The 15,503-nt window shown below is 36.4% G+C and overlaps 1 protein-coding gene across 2 annotated transcripts in view; it reads right to left on the bottom strand.

Annotated features, from left to right (window-relative positions):
* Window positions 1-15,503, bottom strand: part of SLC9C1 (solute carrier family 9 member C1) — a 111,215-nt gene that overhangs the window by 29,838 nt on the left and 65,874 nt on the right. For both annotated transcript variants that reach the window (XM_081542250.1, XM_081542260.1), the window contains exons 16-20: window positions 12,043-12,238; window positions 7,057-7,245; window positions 5,117-5,266; window positions 2,876-2,927; window positions 1,506-1,654 (exon numbers count right to left, since the gene is read on the bottom strand). In XM_081542250.1, the coding sequence (XP_081398376.1) occupies window positions 1,506-1,654; window positions 2,876-2,927; window positions 5,117-5,266; window positions 7,057-7,245; window positions 12,043-12,238 (736 nt within the window). The remainder of the gene's footprint in view (window positions 1-1,505; window positions 1,655-2,875; window positions 2,928-5,116; window positions 5,267-7,056; window positions 7,246-12,042; window positions 12,239-15,503) is intronic.

Here is a 15,503-nt window from a genome sequence, read left to right as displayed (position 1 = left end):
CAAAGTTCTCTATCTTTCAGCAATTTGGTTAGAATATGTCTTGATGTGGGTCTATTTGAGTTCATTTTACTTAAAGTTCACTGAGCTTCTTAGATGTTAATATTCATGCTTGATGTCAAATTTAGAAAGTTTTAAGCCAATATTTCTTTAAATTTCCTCTCTGTTCCTTTCTCTCTCTCTCTCTCTCTCTCTCTCTCGTCTTCATGGGACACCTACAATGCATATGTTGGTCCACTGATGGTTTCTCACTGGTCCCTTAGACTCTGTTCACTTTTCTTCAATCTTTTTCTTTCTGTTCTTCAGATAATATAATTTCCATGGTCCTGTTTTCAAGGTGACTTGTTTTTCTGCCTGCTTAAATATGCCTTTTAGTTCCTGCTACATGTGTGTTATATTTCACCTTGAGTTCAAGCTGATGGCTTTAGAGTTTCTAATTACTACTGTGAATACAATATTTTTCCACATTTTCTTTAGTTGTGGAATACTTTTTAATGTTGATCTTGTTTCTGGAAGCCCTGTTGAATTATTTTATTGGTCCTATATTATTGATTTGAAGTTAATTTCTCAGGGTTTTAGATTAAACAATCAATAAGCAATAATAGTTTTGTCCATTCTCCAAAACTTCCATATTTCAAGTTCCTTTTGTTTTTCTGATAAGATCTACAAACTCACCTTTCACTACTTGGAATGAACTATTGATTCTTATTTTTTCCTGACTTTGATGGGAATACGGCTTAATGTTTTGCCATCTAATACAATGTTTGCTTCATATTTTTAATATATATACTTTATCTAATTAAGAATGCTACTTCTTTTATTAGCCTTTGAACATTCTGAATAAGAGTTGAATTTTATCGAATGACTTTTCTTCTTTGATCTCTCAATAAATGAGTTATATAGCTATTTTGGGAGACAAAACTTTTTGGTTATAGTGTATCATGCTTTGCCTATTCTGCCAGATTCAATTAGCTACTATTATGTTAAAAAGTTTTATATATGTATTCACAAGTATAATAGCTTTATTTTTTTCTTATACTATTCCTGATTTGGGGCATAAATTTTATACTTACAGAACGAGTTGGGACCCTCTCTATCTTTTTACATATCCCGATGCCATTTAAACTTGAAAAAAGAAAACTTACTTAGTTTTTACCCTATAATTGAGTGTTCTTATAAATCATAGTTTATATGGGAAAATTATTTCGGTGTCACAGATAATTGCCAGGAACATACTAATACCCAGTCTAGCCTAGGATGAAGAATGATTTCATTATACCTTTGTTTTGGGTACAAAGCATAGAAAGATGTGGTCCCTCATTGTGACAAGAAAGGAAAGAGAGGTTGAGAAGGAAACTCTTCTGGTAGGTACTTTTCTTTAGACAATTATTTTAAGTTTTGTATTTACATTGCAGAAAAGGCCTGTATTGGAAAGGACCAAAAGCAGGTTTGAAGATCATAAATGACTATCTAGTAAGTATATTTGCTTTGGAAATATTCCACCATACCTTATTAATTTCAGAACCTTCAATTTTATGAAGAATGCCTTTTAACCTGAAAACTTTAACAATTTCTCTAGCCAAATTGAGCATGACATTAATCTCCTCCTTTGTTTTCATAGTGACAGCGATTTCTGGGTGATCATACTCTAAGTAGCCTGAAAAATAACAAAATATTTTCAGATGAAATAAGACATTGTTTAAATATTTCATGTGGACGGTAAGCTAATATTTATTTTCTAAACCCATGGAGCACAACTCTTATCACAGGGAAATGTATCTCTCCCTAAAGAGATTTCTTCAATCAATCGAAAGTCATCCATAATTGCAGAGTTCTGCCTTATATCTCCTTGTTAGCAGCCCATACTGTGTCTAAGCCCATGAAGAAGGACAGACAAACCTAGTCCTACGATTAACAGTTATACTGATTCACCTACACTGGACGCTGAGAGGCTATCCTGAGCTCTAGGTCTAAAGTTTATGACCCAATTTTTTATTCTGTTTGAATCAAGATTTCTGACTATAGACTGTGTGCTTAAACATGGCTTCTGATCAAGTCCTCTCACTCATTCTGGGTCATTTCCACCCATCGTGCCTGGGCGTCTAGATGATGCATCCATCTATGTTTTTCTGTCAATGTGATGTAGATTCCTGGGTGCCCATGAGAGTTTCATCCACTTAGGAGTTTTTCTTGGTCATGACCTCTTGTCTGGCTTGACAACTATCTGCCATGCAAGATCCCTCATGATTGGGCTCTTTCCAGATTTGCTGTGTTCTTTTACTGGCCACCATCCGGTACCAAACTCCCTTCTCTGAATATATAAACACTATGCCGTAGGGATGTCTGTCTCACTCCCAGGATTTGTCCTGCACTAGGACCATGACCTGGCACAATTCAGAGAACAGGCTGTTGTCATGTTTGAGCACTGAGCCTCCTAGCGCTCAGCAATTCCATGAGATTCTGTTCTGATTTCAACTCATTTTAGAGCCTAAATCCTCAGATGGCAACTCTATGGCAAATGGAGAAAAAAATAACTTCTTTCTTTGTGTTGCTCAGGATAGTACTTTTGGAAGAAAATAGAATTTATAGCCTGATAAACACATGCACAATCATGGCATGCTAATGTGTTTTCTTTAAACAGAAATGAAAAGGTCTTCATTGTCACATAAGGCAGAAAAAACAAATGAGGAGGGATAATATTACACTATTCTCATTTAGTCAAAGATATGCTCATGTTGATTGTTGGAGTTATTCACTTTATTATTGATAATAAGTAGGTCTCCTCAAAGATCAGTTTAGTTATCAAAACCATTGCCTCTCTAAAGGGATGATGATAAAGAGATGGTCATGCTAGATCTGTAGGGTGAGAGGTACCTACCTAGTTCTTTCATAGCATGTCCTGTGTTCTTTGTTACCCTCCTTACTAACATCTACGGAAGAAAAGAAATGTTATTCTTATTGGAAAGCAAGCTGTTATAAAAAGCCTTTACATTTGCAACTGATTAATTTTTTACCTAAATTAATAACTGTAAAGAAAAATATGATGGAGACTTTTCAGGAATTAGAATTGAATTTTGTGCATGTGTGCCAAGTCACTTCAGTCATATCTGACTCTTTGCAATGCTACGGACTGTAACCCGCCAGGCTCCTCTGTCGATGGGATTCTTCAGGCAAGAATACTGGAGTGGGTTGCCATGTCCTCCTCCAGGGGATTGTCCTGACTCTGGAATTGAATCCGTGTCTCTTGTGTCTCATGCATTGGCAGGCAGGTTCTCTACCATTAGCACCACCTGGGAATTTTGTGCATTGAATTTTATTTTACTCCAGCAAGAGTGGTGGAGAGGATGAGAAGTGGCATTACCTAGGCTGATTTTGAGAAACCCAAAGATAAGTCATATATTTTTTCTTAAAGTAACTTACTTTAGGATACTATTGATTCTGAAAAATACAGGCATGCAAGGTATTTCCCATTTAATTATTGAGAACCTCTGAATTTAGGAAATACATGTGGTTTTCAACCTTAAATGAGATAGAAGTTTTAATCAAAATATGTGAGAGCAGAAATGAGGACTGAAACTGGCCAATATCTTAGATATTCAGGTTCTTTTGTATTTTCTACTGTGTTTCCTCAATATGAGTAAGTATAAAAGGTAACAAAATTCAGCAAAGTTGTTTTAAAGTTACAGGTAGTGAAGAGAGAAAAGATACAGTGATTTGAGTCCAACTACATATTGAGTGTTCAATGTTCTCAACTACAGAACTTTGGGCATGTGACATATAGCATTAAAATGTTCTAAATTATCTTGAAAGATGACTGTATAATTTCACGTTGATGACAAACTTAGGGGCACACATCAGTGTTAATCCGACTCAATTGAGAAAATGAAAAATAAGATATAGAACTTAAGCCCTAGCATTCTGTTTGCTGTTTACTAGCTGTGTATGTGACTTTGCACATGACCATTTAATCTTTCCTGGCTTCATTTTTCCCATCTGTAAAATGAGGGAATTAGATGTGGTTTCCCTCTAAATAAGTTACCGGTACTTCTTTCTACTTGTCAGATCCCCATCCTTCATTTTTACTATTTACTGTGGGAAAATCAAGCATATAGAGAAACATAAGGAGCTTTGGAAATTATGAGGAAGGTCTGTCTGCTCAACCCTGCCATCACTTATCATCCTCCAGTATTTCCTATTCAATGCATCTTAGCCTGATAGATCCTGGAACTTGCATTGAGAGAAGCTGATTTGTGCACATGGGTTTCATGATAGCTTCAAAAGGACCAAAATGTGTGCTCCAAGAGGCTCATAACTTGTTTTTTTTTTTAACTCACTCCAAGTATACAATTAAATGGTTTTTAATATGTCATAGTGTTGTGCCATCACCCTCACAATCAGTTTTAAAACGTCTTCATCCTCCAAAAGGAAATTTCATAACCATTACAGTTCCTCCTCATCCACATCCACCCCTCACCCCTAGCCACAGGCAACCAGTAGTCTATTTTCTGTCTGTACAGATTTGTCTGTTCTGGACATTTCTTATATATTGAATCATACTATAAGTGCTTTGTGACTATCTTCTTTCAGTTATCATGCTTTCAAAGTTCATCCATGCTATAGTATTGATACTTCATTCTTTTTATTACTTAATAATATTAGTATTCCATTGCACAAGTACATCACATTTTATTTATCAGTTCAACAGCTGACAGACATGTGGGTTGTCTCAACTTTTTGGCTGGTATGAATAATGCTATTTACAATAACCAAGACATGGAAACAACCTAAATGTCCATTGACAGATGAATGGATAAAGATGATGTGGCATATATACACAATGGAATACTATCCAGCCATAAGAAGAAGAAAATACTCTTATTTGCAGAAACATAGATGGACCTAGAGGAGCCTCATAACTTGCTAATATGTCATAGACACTTCAGTAAGGAGTCATCTGAGTAATATAAATGTAGATTGGTTCCTGTTTTTGCAAAAAATTTCTCAGCAAACCAGGAGTCAGAGATCACCTCTACATATATAGAAAGAAGACATGATGGGTGAAGGCAACTGAGGAGTGAGGGAAATAAACCATTTTCTTAGTATTTAAAGTTTTCCTCACCTGTTTAACCTGTTTAGAACTTGCAATCTTATCAATTATAGTCATTATATCTGCTTCGCCTTGGACATATCCTTTTAGTACAGCATACCTAAAGGAGAGCTGATGACTCATCCTTTTATCTAATATTTGCAGCAACCTTGGTGTTACAAGCTGAAAAAACAAGACTACTATTTAATATAATTTGTACAAATTATGGTTGATTTTATGTTGGCTAGTTTAAAATATGTAGTAATAAGAAATGACATGGTGTCAATGGTAACTATAGCAACTTGTCAAGTTTTTAGTTATTTTATTCACAGAATCTCTGTAACTTCATAGCTAGAGCTATTTCCCCATAACTAAGAATATTAGATGCCTATGTGAAGTTAAGACTTTATTTTTTACTTATTTCATTAAAGAAAATTGCATGATATTTTAAGTGGCTTTATTCTTGGAAAACAACGTGGTTAATCTTCTGGGCTTAGGTCACGAAATGACTGTCTATGAAGTACTGCCACTTTCACCTACTAAACCTCCCACTAAACCTTTCACTAGATGGTTCATAGTTCATTTGAGTTAGAGCTCACCACAACTATGGTCCTTATTTGACCCCACAATTAACTTCGCATTGTTTCTTTGCTGAGGGTTTAAGTCTCCAGCTTATCTGTCACCATGTACTGTCTCCTAACTTCAGCATAACTGACCAATCCCTACATTTTCCTGACTTTGCTCCACAGTTCTCCACACTTATACAGAAAATAATTACTTGTTATATTGCTATAGAAAGACACATTAGACAATTAAAGGTCATTTTTGATGCTGTGATTTTATAATACTATGAGTTTATATAACACGAAATGTGTATTTTTCAGTTTCTTAATTTGTATGAATGTATACTACTTGCATCGTCACTACAAACATACATGGTTTGCTTTGCTAGTTTCTATCATTTATTTCAGATATTCATAAGAATAAATGTTACTTTGGGGTTTCCATGTGCTTTCTACTGAAAGGAAAGGCTGTGATGAGTATTTCTGTACTTTCGTGTGCTAAATGAATTTCTAATATAATTTAGATATTCGTAATATAATCTGAGACTTAACTTGTCAAAAGAATCTAAATATAAACATCAGCCCAACAGAAAGTGGAAACCACAAAACTAGTAAGCTGATTTTCATCCATATTTCATGAAGTAGTCAGGAGAAATTTGAAACTGGAGAACAGTGTGGAGATTCCTCAAAAAACTGGAAATAGAACTGCCATATGACCCAGCAATCCCACTGCTGGGCATACACACTGAGGAAACCAGAATTGAAAGAGACACATGTACTCCAATGTTCATCGCAGCACTGTTTATAATAGCCAGGACATGGAAGCAACCTAGATGTCCATCAGCAGACGAATGGATAAGGAAGCTGTGGTACATGTACACAATGGAGTATTAGCCATTAAAAAGAATACATTCGAATCAGTTCTAATGAGGTGGATGAAACTGGAGCCTGTTATACAGAGTGAAGTAAGCCAGAAAGAAAAACACCAATACAGTATACTAACACATATATATGGAATTTAATAAATCGATAAAGATAACCCTGTATGTGAGACAGCAAAAGAGACACAGATGTACAGAACTATATTTTGGACTCTATGGGAGAGCGTGAGGGTGGGATGATATGGGAGAATGGCATTGAAGCATGTAAATTATCATATGTGAAACGAATCGCCAGTCCAGGTTCGATGCCTGATACAGGGTGCTCGGGGCTGGTGCACCGGGATGACCCAGAGGGATGGGATAGGGAGGGAGGTGGGAGGTGGGTTCTGGAAGGGGAACACATGTACATCTATGGCAGATTCATGTCAATGTATGGCAAAACCAATACAATATTTTAAAGTAAAAAAATAGATACATAAATTAAAAAAATAAAAATAAAAAGAAACTGCTTGATTTAATAGTTTTTTACCTTCAAAATGCGTAGGATGCGAAGAAATCTAACAACTTTTATAATGATGATTGTTTGAACCAAATCCAAACTATAATAATTAATGGAATTTGTCTCAATCAGCATTACATCTATGATGCCAACTAACGTAATTGTTAGCTCAAATAGATTCCAGGCATGGAAAAAATATTCCTTCCTCATTGCTGCTATCTGTTGATTTAAAAAGAAATTGTACTACCTTATTTGTCTTTGCTTTCACAACATTATTTTCCTAATAACTGAAACATGAATAGTTAAGTTTTTCTCTGATCTACCTTAAGACTCTACTTGTCTGAAATACTAGTAAGTGATCACATCAACTTGAAATTAAATGGTTAAAACATTGAAGCATCTATTCCAAGACAGAAAATATTCAAAATACCTACTAATTCATTCATTATTTATTTATTTAAAAATATTTTATTGAAATCTTACTATAACTAAGTAGGTCAAGAAGCAACAGTTAGAATCAGGCATGGAACAATGGACTGGTTCAAAATTGGGAAAGGAATACATCAAGGCTCTATATTGTCATTCTGCTTATTTAACTTATATGCAGAGTACATCATGCAAAATGCCAGGCTGGATGAATCACAAGCTGAAATCAAGATTTCTGGGAGAAACTTAAACAACCTCAGATATACAGATGATACTCACTCTAATGGCAGAAAGTGAAGAGGATCTAAAGAGCCTCTTGATGAGGGTGAAAGAGGAGAATGAAAGAGCTGGCTTAAAACTCAACATTCAAAAAGCAAAGATCACAGCATCTGGTCCCATCATTTCATGGCAAATAGATGAGGAAAAAGTGGAAACAGTGTTAGATTTTATCTTCTTGGGCTCCAAAGAAGCCCAAGTCACGGTGGATGCTGACTGCAACCATGAAATTAAAAGATGTTGCTCCTTCGAAGAAAAGCTATGACCAACCTAGACAGCATATTAAAAAGCAGAGACATTACTTTTCCAGCAAAGTTCCACATAGTCAAAGCTATGGTTTTTCTAGTAGTCATGTACGGTTGTGAGAGTTGGATCATAAGAAGGCTAAGGGCTGAAGAAATGATGTGTTCAAATTGTGGTGCTGGGGAAGACTCTTGAGAGTCCCTTGGACAGCAAGGAGATCAAACCAGTTAATCCTTAAGGAAATCAACTCTGAGTATTCATGGGAAGGACTGATGCTGAAGCTGAAGCTCCAATACTTTGGCCACCTGATGTGAAGAGCCAACTCATTCGAAAAGATTTTGATGCTGGGAAAGACTGAGGGCAGGAGAAGGGGGTGACAGAGGATGAGATGGTTGCATAGCATCACCAACTCAATGTACATGAATTTGAGCAAACTCCAGGAAATAGTGAAGGACAGGGAAGCCTGGTGTACTGAAGTCCATGGGGTTGCAAATAGTCAGACAAGACTTAGTGATTGAAGAACAACAACTATAACTAAGAGAGTGGGAACAGTCAAAAATGATTGTGGATTCCAGCCTGGGAAATTAGATTTCCAGTGGAACTTTGAAGGAAGAGTAGGTTTAGAGATGATAAATTTATTTTGAATAAATTATTTGAGATGTTTTGTTGTAGAGACCCAGTCATCAGTTGTCTATATGATCTGAGGCTCTGAATAAAATCCAAGCATGAGACATGAGTTTGGGAGTCATGAGACTATGAATGGTAGTTGATGCCAGAGAAGTGACTGAGATAGCCTGGCCCACGAGATCCTATCTTATAACTCATGTCTGTGCCTCTTATTTTCCATATCCTCCACACAAATTTAACATCTCTCCAGTCTTCATCCTGACCAATCCATCTCTAAGCTCCTGTCAGTAGGAATAGGGTTCCTTGTGTGTGTCACATTGTCACTTCTAAGTGTGCCTTTGCTCTTGCTGTCCGTTCTGCTCCATACATGTTCAGTCTCTACTTTGACTCCTATTCATTATTCAAAGTTCAACTCAAGCATCTCCTTTCCTTAATAGACTTGTATCTCTGACCCTACCATTCTGTATAAGGAATTTCTGTGTTTTCCAATAGCATCCTGTGTATTTCTTTATCATAATACTTAATATACTGATTTGTAATTTTGATTAATTTGTCTTTTTTGGCAACCTGATCCTCCTACTCACTATAATTCAGAGAAAGTGAAGGAGATAGACATATTTATGCCAGGGAGAGCAAAAGCTTCATTGTAAATTAAGAAACTGTCATTGGTTCAGTTCAGTCGCTCAGTCGCGTCCAACTCTGTGACCCCATGGACCACAGCACGCCAGGCTTCCCTGTCCATCACCAACTCCTAGAGCCCACTCAAATTCATGTCCATCGCGTCTGTGATGCCATCCAACTATCTTGTCCTCTGTTGTCCCCTTCTCCTCCCACCTTCAATCTTTCCCAGCATTAGGGTCTTTTCCAATGGGTCAGTTCTTTGCATCAAGGGGCCAAAGAAATTGTCATACTTGTTTGTAGACAGACAAGTGGTAGAGGGTTTAATGGTATAGGGTCATTTCTCTGGAGTTTGCTCTCGTTTGGCCAGGCTGAGGAAAGTCAGTGTTTGAATCTAGGGAGCAGAAGATCAGATCCTGGTCTTGTGAGGTCCTGTGCAAGACACTATTTAGCTACTGTAAGTCTCATTTCCTTCTTGTTGCAACAGAGTATAGGTGAGATCTTTCTCTTAGGAGCTTGAAAGAACTGGTATAAATAGTAAGACTTTATCTAGATACCAAGTATTCAGAAACATGAAGGAGTTATTTGGAGGTCAAAGAATACAGCCACTCGGGCTTCCCTGGGGGCTCAGGTGGTAGAGAATTTGCCTGCAAGGCAGGAGGCACAGGAAAGGAGGTTTGATTCCTGGATTGAGAAGGTCCCCTGCAGAAGGGAATGGCAACCTACTCCAGTATTCTTGCCGGGAGAATTCCATAGACAGAGGAGCCTGTGGGCTACAGTCCATGGGGTTGCAAAGAGTTGGGCATGACTGAGCCACTAACACACACACACACACACACACACACACACACACACGCAGAATACAGCCATAGGAGAGGAAGAGCTTGGTATTAAACGATAGCACAGGCTTCAAAGGAAGAGAGATGTGTCAAATATAAAGTGGTTAAAGCCTCTGGCATTCAGATGCAGAAGAGTGATTATCCTTCCTCTGAGAAAATTTTAAAAGATCCATTACTCTAATAGGTTGAGGAGCACTGGGGAAAAGTTTGAAAATATGAGAAGGAAAGTTTAAGGCAGAATTGTATATAAGAAAGAACATAAACTTTGAGGGATTGGATCCCAACTTTCCTATTCATTAGCTGTGTGACCTTAAACAAGTTACTTCTCAGAGACTCCTTCATCTGTAAAATGCAAGGCATAATATCTACATTAAAGTGTAAACAAGCCCCTGGAGAAGGAAATGGCAACCCACTCCAGTGTTCTTGCCTGGAAAATCCCATAGACAGAGGAGCCTGGTAGGCTACAGTCCATGGGGTCACAAAGAGTCGGACACAACTGAGCAACTTCACTTTCACATAAAAGCCTACCTTACCCTAAAAAACCAAAATAAATTAAAAAAAAAATAATAAAGTGTAAACAAGGATTTGAAATGTTATAATTGCAGTGATACCTGGCACCTCACTGATTGTTTATTATTGTTGTTATTGATATAATGAATATTTTAAAAGGCATACTACAAAGGGGGAAGAACTGAACTAAATAGAAGAAAGGGCAAAGAAAATAAGTGAAGGCAAGTTTGTAAACTGAGCAGTGAAGATGAATCTTGAGTTAAACAGAAAGGAGAGGCAAACACAGGATTGAACAGTTGGGAGTGTCCTCTCAGCTATGAAGATTTAGGCCAAACTTGATATTTTACAGAAGAAGAAACTGAAGTTGAGAAAGTTTAGTGGCTTGGTGAAAAGCTAACATTCCTTTGGAGAAAGCCAAAACCAGAGTCAAGTCTGCATCTGACCTCATTGTTCTTTACACTATAATACATATTAAATGATTTTAGGGAACACTTTACTCTCACCCTCACCCTAGCACTAATGCTAACTCTAATTTCTTTATTTTTTTTTCTTAACTCTGTGACATCTCCTATGGTTTTTCCAACTACTTGGAATTTATTACATACAATGATTGAATGTGAATCCATTCCACTCCCCCCAGTAATCATAGCTCTGGTATTTTAATTTTCCAGTAATGATTTGAGATTCATCCATTTTGCTCAAATATCAAATATAATTCTTCTATTTAAATCACCTGGCTAAAAATGTTTTATATACAATTTGATCCATATGACACAATTTGTTGTTGTTGTTGTTGTTTAATCACTAAGTTGTGTCTGATTCTTTGTGACCCCATGGAGTGGACTGCCAGGCTCCTCTGTCCATGGGATTTCCCAGACACAAGAATACTGAAGTGAGTTGCTGTTTCCCTCCCCATAGAATCTTCCCAACCCAGTGACTGAGCCCATGTCTCCTGCATTGGCAGGTGGATTCTTTACTGCTGAGCCTCTAGGGAAGCCCCATATGACACAATACTGTTTCAGTTTGTGGACATACATTTCCATCATTTAACAGCTATCTTTACACTAAATTAAAAAAAAATCAAACTATGAAACGTTTTTTAAGCATAAATGAATCTCTATCAGTCTACTTATCCATCTGTTTATTTATCTAGTATAAAAATAAATTAAAAAAAATCCAGACGCTCACCACTTTGCTAAGCTGAAGAATACTGCCAATACCCTTGTAACTCACTCTGCACTTCTTTGGCACACATTATTTGAACATTTACAAATACAAAATCAGTCCTTAAAGTATGAATATTTATTATTGTCACCATAAAAGTCACCTTTAAAAAATAAAGTTTGTTTGAGGAGTGAGGGAGAATTTTATACAATCCTTTAGAAAACTGCCTGTGCAGCTAGTGTAGAAAAATGAAATTATGAAATCTCCCTGTTAGACATATCACACACATATACAAAAGCACATTTAGCTTTACCTTAAGTAGTGCCTCCGTGATGTAAAATGCAAGAAAAGAGTAGTTAGCATATGCTAATTCTGTCTCATAGATATTGTTTAACATAGATATCCAAGAAATTATAATAGGAAACATATTCATTAGTATGACAAGGTATCCGATGTATTCAAATTCATCAGTAAATACTATTTTATGACATGCACGAAGAAAGCAATGTCTGTAAAAAAAAAAAAAGTTTAAAAAAAGAGATAGTTTTATCTGATAAAATAATTACACTGAATTAATTTCATTATATGCTCAGTCCTGATCTAATCATCAATAGCCACAAAGAACGGCTTAATTCTGAGAAGTAGCCGTCACTACCAAACACTTGCTGGCATTCTACTTCAGATACTGGTCCTTTAATTTCCTCCTCTGTAAATGTCCTCAGGCTAGTTTCCCCTCTTTCTTTCTTACTTTCCTCACCTCTCATTCATTTTTACTTATACTTTTAGTAGAAATACTTCAGATCATAAAACAGAGATAATTCAAACTGGAGATATTAATAAAAAAAAATCTCTCCCACCTTCTAGTCATTCCACTTCTCAGAGATGGCTACTATTACTAGTTTTAATATTGTTCCAATATTTTTGTTTATATAATCATTATCTATAAATACAAAAAGAACTATATCATATATATTGTTTTACAACCTGCTTATTTTTCTCTTAGCAATGGATCATGAGCATTTTTCCTTGTCAAAGCATATAATCTGGCACAAATCTTAATATATGTGGGAATGAAACAGGATAGGTCTACATTTTATCAAAAACTTTAGATTAACATACGTGCTTTGAAAAATTATTTTTATACTGAGTATGCTATAGAGTAAAATTGTGGGTGAAAGGATTTACTTTATGCAGTTTTAATTTTATTTTTAAACTATTCAAGTAGTATAATAATGCATTCTTATTACTAAAACTCAAGCGAAATGATTAATCAATTATTGACTAAAGAGCAGGTGAATGCTGATTACTTCGTTATTCTTAGAGTTAGACCCATGTTACCCAAGACCTGAAACTTTTACAATCTTTATGATTTGGATCCCTATATAATAAAAATGAGATAAATCATAAATGCATATATGATCCTGTCATCAAATTGCAAATATCCTCCAAGTTCTCAGGCAGGGCCAGAGAGAGGGAGACCCATAGAATGTAAGCCTTGTTAACTTCAAGGTAACACTCTCCTCTCAGCTGTCTCTTCAGACTGTTTTTCTTTTCTTTTTAAAAAAATTCAGTCATATTGAGGTATAACTGACATGTAAAATTGTAGATTATGAAACTGTCTATCTTAGTGGCTTGATATACATATACCTTGTGAAAGGATTCCTCCCATCTAGTTTATTAATATATCCATCACCTCACATGATGTGTGACTATTTTGAGGTATGACTATTTAAATTCTTTTCTCAATTATAGTCACCATGTCTTACATTACATCTTCTGATCTTGTTCACCATATAGCTGAAAGTTCGTAACCTTTTACTAATCTCTATTGCCCTAAACTCTCAGCTCTGGTAGCCTCTTTTTCTACTCTCCGTTTCTATCAGTTGACTTTTAAAAATCATTATTTCATTTCATTTTACTTATTTTTAGAGTCAACATATAAGTGATACCATGCAGTATTTTTTTTGGTCTGACTTATATTTAGCATAAAACTGTGAAGATTCAACCATATTGGCACAAATGACAAAAATTCCTTCTTTATCCATTGTATTTTCTTTATCCATTCATTCATTGATGGACACCTAGTTTATTTTTATATCTTAACTATTGTGAATAATGTTACTATAAAATATGATTGCAGATTGCTTTCTGATATGTTGTTTTTATTTCTTTTGGATATATACCCAGAAGTGGGACTGCTAGATCATATGGTAGTTTCATTTTTAATTATTTGAGGAACCTCCATACTTTTTTCCACAGTGGCTGTACCAGTTTACATTCCCACCAACAGCATTCCCTCTTTTTCATGTCCTTGCCAGTACTTACTACCTCTTGTTTTTGTTTTTGTTTTTTTTGATGATAGGCATTCTAACAGGTATGAGATGATATTTCATTGTGATTTTGATTTGTACTTCCCTGGTGATTAGTGACATTAAGCACCTTTTCATGTTTGTATTGGTCTTTTGTATGTCCTCTTTGGTAAAATGTCTATTCAGTTCCTCAGCCCATTTTTAATTGGATTGCTTGTTTTTTGCTATTCAATGTATGAATTCCTTATATATTTTGGATACTAACCCCTTATCAGGTATGTTGTTGTTCAGTCTCTAAGTCATGTCAGACTCTTTAAGACCCCATGGACTGTGGCAAGCCAGGCCTCCCTGTCCCTTGCCATCTCCCAGAGTTCACCCAAGTTCATGTCCATTGAATCAATGATGCCATTCAACCAGCTCATCCTCTACCACCCACTTCTCCTTTTGCCTTCAATCTTTCCCAGCATCAGGGTCTTTTCCAATTAGTCAGCTCTTGGGGCTTCAGCTTCAGCATCAGTTCTTCCAATTAATATTCAGGGTTGATTTCCCTTAGGATTGACTAGTTTGGTCTCGTTGCTCTCTAAGGGACTCTCGAGTCTTCTCCAGCACCACAATTTGAATGCATCAATTCTTTGGCGTTCAGCCTTCTTTTTGGTTCCTCATATCTGTACATGATTACCAGAAAAACCATAGCTTTGACAATACAGACCTTTGTCAGCAAAGTGATGTCTTTGCTTTTTTTTTTAATTTTATTTATTTCCTTTTAGCTGCTCTGGGTCTTTATTGCTGCATTCAGGCTTTCTCTATCGTGGTGAGCGGTGGCTACTCTTTGTTGCAGTGCTTGGGCTTCTCATTACAGTGGCTTCTCTTGTTGCAGAACATAAGCTCTAGGGCTCACAGGCTCAGTAGTTGTGGCTCATAGGCTTAGTTGCTCTGCAGCATATGGAGTCTTCCCACACCAGGGACTGAACCCGTGTCCCCTGCATTGACAGGTGGAATTATAAATCACTGGACCCACTAGGGAAGTCCTGTCTTTGCTTCTTAATATGCTGTCTGGATTGTCATAACCTTCTTTCCAAGAATCAAGATTCTTCTTCCAAGCAAGAACCATCTCAGGAATATAATTGCACGAGCTCCAAGTATCCTCAGCAGAAATTTGAAAACTGAATTATGGCTAAGAACTTTGTGCCAATAAGTTTCTTCCCAATCTGGCCTTATGTTGCAGCCCTCTGGTTCAGTATCTTCAAGATCCATTCCCTTATATATTCTAATAGTATTTGCTGATATCAGTCAAGTCCTGTAATTCTTTTCATTGATTTTACTCTTCCTGAAGCAGCCACTATATTTTTCCCTCCAGCTATGTTGAGACTTGACCTTGGAACCAATGAAAGGTGGTAGAAACTAAGAACAAGCTTTATCTCATGATGTCTTTGCAGCGCTTAAAGGTGATAAAAGGTTATTGTCC

This window comes from Giraffa tippelskirchi, chromosome 2 (assembly GCF_054371585.1).
Source record: "Giraffa tippelskirchi isolate mGirTip1 chromosome 2, T2T-mGirTip1v1.2.pri, whole genome shotgun sequence".
Lineage (NCBI taxonomy): Eukaryota > Metazoa > Chordata > Mammalia > Artiodactyla > Giraffidae > Giraffa > Giraffa tippelskirchi.
The sequence above is the reverse complement of the archived record's forward strand: the minus strand, read 5'-3'. Positions and strand labels throughout refer to the sequence as shown.